Consider the following 6,120-nt stretch of genomic DNA (forward strand, 5'->3'; position numbering starts at 1 on the left):
ATGAGGGGAGACTAATAGAGAGTGATGGTGTGTTTAACATATTTTTGTGTGAAAGTAAAAAATATTAACAGTGCCTTCAAATTCAGCATTAACGTTTTGCATCTGCACTATTTTTAATTATGCATTTCCCCTTTGTTGTTCTTCTTCTTTATTCTTATCTGACAGACACTAACACTTCTAAAGCATAATGAATCTAATGGGTACTGGCAGTCTGTTTAGAATGCATTAAAACACAGCAAGAGCGTGCCTCATGATATGCTTGTCTACAGGGGGGTGGTGTTGTTGATGCCTAAGATACTGTATAGAGCTGCTTTTGCAAAAAGGAGCGATGGGAAGTTATGGATTAATGTTTTCATGCTTGTGTGAGGATGTGGTTGCATATTTCTAATTATAAACTGGGTGGTTTGAGCCCTGCATGCTGATTGGCTAATACCTGTGGTATATCAGACAGTATACCACGGGTATGACAAAACATTTATTTGAACTGCTCTAATTACATTGGTAACCAGTTTATAATAGCAATAAGGCACCTCAGGGTTTGTAATATATGGCCAATATACCACGGGTAAGGGCTGTGTCCAGGCACTCCGCGTTGTGTCGTGTTTAAGAACAGCCCTTAGCCGTGGTATATTGGCCATATACCACACCTCCTCGGGCCTTCTTGCTTAAGTATACACTACCGTTCACTTAGAAATGTTTGGGGTCACTTAGAAATGTCCTTGTTTTTGAAAGAAAAGCACATCTTTTGTCCATTCAAATAACATCCTTTTTATTATATTTAACTAGGCAAGTCAGTTAAGAACAAATTTTATTTTCAAAGACGGCCTAAGAACAGTGGGTTAACTGGGCAGAACGACAGATTTTTACCTTGTCAGCTCGGGACTCGAGTCCAACGCTCTAACCACTAAGGCTACCTGCTGCCCCGAAATTGATCAGAAATACAGTGCAGACATTGTTAATGTTGTAAATATTTTTTTTTATGGAATATCTACATAGGCATGCTGTGTTAGCTAATCCAAGTTTATAATTTTAAAAGGGTAATTGATCATTAGAAACCCCTTTTGCAATCATGTTAGCACAGCTGAAAACTGTTGGTCTGATTAAGGAAGCAATACAACTAGCCTTCTTTAGACTAGTTGAGTATTTGGAGCATCAGTGTTTGTGGGTTAGATTACAGGCTCAAAACAAAGAACTTTCTTCTGAAACTCTTCAGTCTTTTCTTGTTCTGAGAAATGAAGGCTATTCCATGCGAGAAATTGCCAAGAAACTGAAGATCTCGTACAACGCTGTGTACTACTACCTTCAGAGAACAGCGCAAACTGTCTCTAACCAGAATAGAAAGATGAGTGGGAGGCCCCGGTGCACAACTGAGAAACAGATGCCTCACAAGTCCTGAACTGGCAGCTTCATTAAATAGTACCCGCAAAACACCAGCGGACTGTTGCTAAGCTACAGGACTGTTTTGCTAGCATAGACTGGAATATGTTCCAGGATTCCTTCGATGGCATTGAGGAGTACACCACATCAGTCATTGGCTTCATCAAAAAGTGCATCGATGACGTCGTCCCCACAGTGACCGTACGTACATACCCCAAACAGAAGCCATGGATTACAGGCAGCATCCGCACTGACCTAAATGCTAGACCTGCCACTTTCAAGAAGCGGGACTCTAACCCGGAAGCTTATAAGAAATCCAGCTATGCCCTCTGACGAACCATCAAACAGGCAACGCGTCAATACAGGACTAAGATTGATTCGTACTACACCGGCTCTGACGCTCGTTGGATGTGGCAGGGCTTGCAAACCATTACAGACTACAAAGGGAAGCACAGCCGCGAGCTTCCCAGTGACACAAGCCTACCAGACGAGCTAAAGTACTTCTATGCTTGCTTCGAGGCAAATAACACTGACACACGCATGAGAGCACCAGCTGTTCCTGAAGACTGTGTAATCACGCTCTCCGCAGCCGATTTGAGTAAGACCTTTAAAAAGGTCAACTTTCAAAAGGCCGCAAGGCCAGACGGATTACCAGGAAGTGTACTGCGAGCATGCGCTGACCAACTGGCAAGTGTCTTCACTGACATTTTCAACTTCTACCTGTCCGGGTCTGTAATACCAACATGTTTTAAGCAGACCACAATAGTGCCTGTGCTCAAGAACACTAAGGTAACCTGCCAAAATGACTACCGACCCGTAGCACTCACGTCTGTAGCCATGAAGTGCTTTGAAAGGCTGGTCATGGCTCACATCAACACTATCATCCCAGAAACCCTAGACCCACTCCGATTTGCATACCGCCCCAAAAGATCCACAGATGATGCAATCTCTATTGCAATCCACACTGCCCTTTCCCACCTGGACAAAGGGAACACCTATGTGAGAACGCTATACATTGACTACAGCTCAGCGTTCCACCCCATAGTGCCCTCAAAGCTCATAAATAAGCTAAGAACCCTGGAACTAAACACCTCCTTCTGCTACTGGATACTGGACTTCCTGACTGGGCTGCCCCCAGGTGGTAAGGGTAGGTAACAACACATCCGCCACGCTGATCCTCAACACAGGGGCCTCTCAGGGGTGCGTGGTCAGTCCCCTGCTGTACTTCCTGTTCACTCATAACTGCACAGCCAGGCACGACTCTAAAACCATCATTAAATTTGCTGATGACACAACAGTGGTAGGCCTGATCACCGACAACAACGAGACAGCCTATAGGGAGGAGGTCAGAGACCTGGCCGTGTGGTGCCAGGAAAACGAACTCTCCCTCAACGTGATCAAGACAAAGGAGATGATTGTGGACTACAGGAAAAAGAGGACAGAGCACACCCCAATTCTCATAGATGGGGCTGCAGTGGAGCAGGCTGAGAGATTCAAGTTCCTTGCTGTCCACATCACCAACAAACTAACATGGTCCAAGCACACCATAACAGTCGTGAAGAGGGCACGACAAAACCTCTTTCCCCTCAGGAGACTGAAAAGATTTGGCATGGGTCCTCAGATCCTCAAAAGCTTCTACAGCTGCACCATCGAGAGCATCCTGACTGGTTGCATCACTGCCTGGTATGGCAACTGCTCGGCCTCGGTGCGAACGGCCCAGTACATCACTGTGTCCAAGTTTCCTGCCATCCAGGACCTCGATACCAGGGGGTGTCAGAGGAAGGCCCTAAATATTGTCAAAGATTCCAGCCACCCTAGTCATAGACTGTTCTCTCTGCTACCGCACGGCAAGCGGTACCGGAGCACCAAGTCTCGGTCCATGAGGCTTCTAAACAGCTTCTACCCCAAAGCCATATTTAGTCAAATGGCTACCCAGACTATTTGCATTGCCCCCCCCTCCCCCTCTTTACACCACTGCTACTCTCTGTTGTCATCTATGATTAGTCACTTTAATAACTCTACCTACATGTACATACTACCTCAACTAACAGGTGCCCCAGCACATTGACTCTGTATCGGTACCCCCCTGTATATAGTCTCGCTATTGTTATTTTACAGCTGCTCTTTAATTACTTGTTACTTTTATCTCTTATTCTTATCCGTATTTTTTAAAACTGCATTGTTGGTTAGGGGCTCGTCGGTAAGCATTTCAATGTAAGAGCTACACCTGTTGTATTCGGCCCATGTGACTAATATGATTTGATTTGATTTTGATTAACATCAGCACAAACGCCATCTTTATGAGCCCTGCTTAGCTTAGGTTGGTAACATCTGTATATGGGTGTGTGTTATGTCTGTCTTGGTTAAGTCACATTTGGCAATGCAGCCTACTATACAGTACATAGGGAGATGCTCCCGAGTGGCGCAGTGGTCTAAGGCACTGCATCTCAGTGCTCGAGGCGTCACTAATCGAGGCGTCACTAATCCCGGGCTGTATCACAACCGGCCGTGATCAGGAGTCCCATAGGGCGGCGCACAATTGGTACAGCGTCGTCTGGGTTAGGGGAGGGTTTTGCCGGGGTAGGCCGTCATTGTAAAATAGTACTTTTTTCTTAACTGATTTGCTTAGTTAAACATTTTTTAAATGGTAGACTACTGTATGTCACCTTTTCTAAACCCTTTATAGCTTATGGAATGAACTACACAGATCTGTGAAGCATCTGCGTAGTGCTTAGCAAGATCTTACATAAAGCCTTCATAATTTGTAGTGCGTTTAAAGTGAGATTTTTTCTTCTTCATTTATTTCATACATTATTTACAGTCCAGTAGGTTTACTGATAATAACTCATTATTAACTAATAGTGTTGATATGTTAGTGTTAACTCATTTTGCTTTGTTGTCACTTTGTTTGTTTTTACTGAAAAGGTAAATAAAAGAGTGACCTAACACTATCTTTCTCTTGCAGAAAACTCCAGTTCCAGAGTCCGAACTGTGCACGGTGTGTCGGAAGAGGGTGTATCCGATGGAGTGTCTGATCGCAGACAAACACAATTTCCATAAAAGCTGCTTCCGCTGTGAGCACTGCAGTGGCAAACTAAGGTAAACCACAAACGTGGGCTTATAACCAGTACAAATAATAACAACTATCTTATTTCAATTGTTGTGTCTGAATACTGTAGCAACAACATTTTGTCTTTCTCAGCCTTGGCAACTACGCCTCTCTCCATGGACGAATGTACTGCAAGCCACACTTCAAACAACTGTTCAAGTCCAAAGGAAATTATGACGAAGGATTCGGACAGAAGCCTCACAAAGACCTTTGGAGTGCTAAAAATCAAGAGTATTCCATTGAAAATGAAAAGACTAAGCTAAAATCCCCGTCCCCTGAAAAACTAGATTCCAGAAATCCCACAGCCAGGAGCAGTGTCAGTTCGACAAAGATAGAGGTACCACCTCCACAGGAAAAGGAAGTGAACAAATCACAGGATGAAAACAAAAAGCCCACAAGTAAGATTGCGGTTGTATGGCCTCCTCAAAATGATTCTCCCAAGAAAGTGTTCATGGTGGAGGACGAGGTGAAGCTGGTTAAACCCTCATGGCCCCCCCAGGATAGCTCTCCACAGACTGACACCGATGCCCAGAAAAGCCAGATCAATGAACCTTCATTAAAAGATAGCCCTGCTATAAAAACACTAAATTGTCCTCAAGAAACTGCATGGGAAAGTGCCGTTGTAACTGTAGAAACTCCAGCAGAGAAGAAGGCTTTGACCACTCCCGTAGACCTAGTAGAGGTAACAGAGAGTTCTCCCACCCATGAACCCCCAAGAGACAGTGGCATAGAGGTAGCTGGGAAAGTGGAACCCGATGTGGAAGTGACAAGCGAGGTGAACGAGGAAGGAGCTGTGGAAAGTGTGAATGTGACAGAAAAAGATGAAAAGGAAAGTGGAGAGAAGGTAGAGGATGTGAGAGTAAATGGGCATAGCGGGGAGGCTGAGGCAGAGAACTCTTATAAAGAGGAGAAGGAGAAAATGGAGAAAGTAAATGGGAGTGAGGAGGATAAGGTCAAGGTCACAATGATAGATGGTGAGGCATCAGGTGAGCCAGCAGTAAATGCAAACTCCAACAACAACAATAACGGACAATTATTATTTGACCATGAACCAATGTTCAAAGTGCTTGATGACTACAAAACGGAAGAAAGAGATGTAATACTTCAGTCCACAGAACCAGCTGCTGCCGAAAGTGATTTTAAGGAGGGCATATTCGGGGATGAAGAACTAAAATGGATGCCAACCGACGTTCTAGATATGGCGCAGAGGGAGGACGCTTTTGTGCCAATGGGTGCCAAATGTATGGAGGCCACAGACGACAGTCTAGATAAACATGTCTTCACAGAGGCGACTCAAAGTACATTTTCTTTTGAAACGGAACCAAAGATTAGCACCTCTAGCTTCCTGGAGGACATTTTTGCTGGGCTCGATAACAGTTCCATCCTCCTGTCTGATTTCAAGTCTGACATCTTCAGTGAGTCTGTCAGTGAGAGGCCCTTGGTGTCATCGCTGGACGACCTTTTGGATTTCGGAATGGAATCAAGAGGGAACACAGATAAACCCAAAGACGGGTGGAAAGGGGATGAACAGCTTGACAGCTTTGACATGAAGGATGTCTGTGCACAGGGGATAAGCAACATGCTGTGGAAAGATGATTATGACTCGCTGTCAGTGGAGGAACAAATCAAGAGGA

At 44.7% G+C, this 6,120-nt stretch overlaps 1 protein-coding gene across 1 annotated transcript in view; it reads left to right on the forward strand.

The window, feature by feature from the left end:
* The window catches only part of LOC139532274 (xin actin-binding repeat-containing protein 2-like), a 54,792-nt gene extending 49,298 nt beyond the window's left edge, over positions 1-5,494 (forward strand). The window contains exons 9-10 of the mRNA XM_071329686.1: positions 4,343-4,476; positions 4,580-5,494. Coding sequence (XP_071185787.1) covers positions 4,343-4,437 — 95 coding nt within the window. The 3' untranslated portion in view covers positions 4,438-4,476; positions 4,580-5,494. The remainder of the gene's footprint in view (positions 1-4,342; positions 4,477-4,579) is intronic.
* The last annotated feature ends 626 nt before the right edge of the window (positions 5,495-6,120 follow it).

Source organism: Salvelinus alpinus, chromosome 10, assembly GCF_045679555.1.
Source record: "Salvelinus alpinus chromosome 10, SLU_Salpinus.1, whole genome shotgun sequence".
NCBI classification, from domain to species: Eukaryota; Metazoa; Chordata; class Actinopteri; order Salmoniformes; family Salmonidae; genus Salvelinus; species Salvelinus alpinus.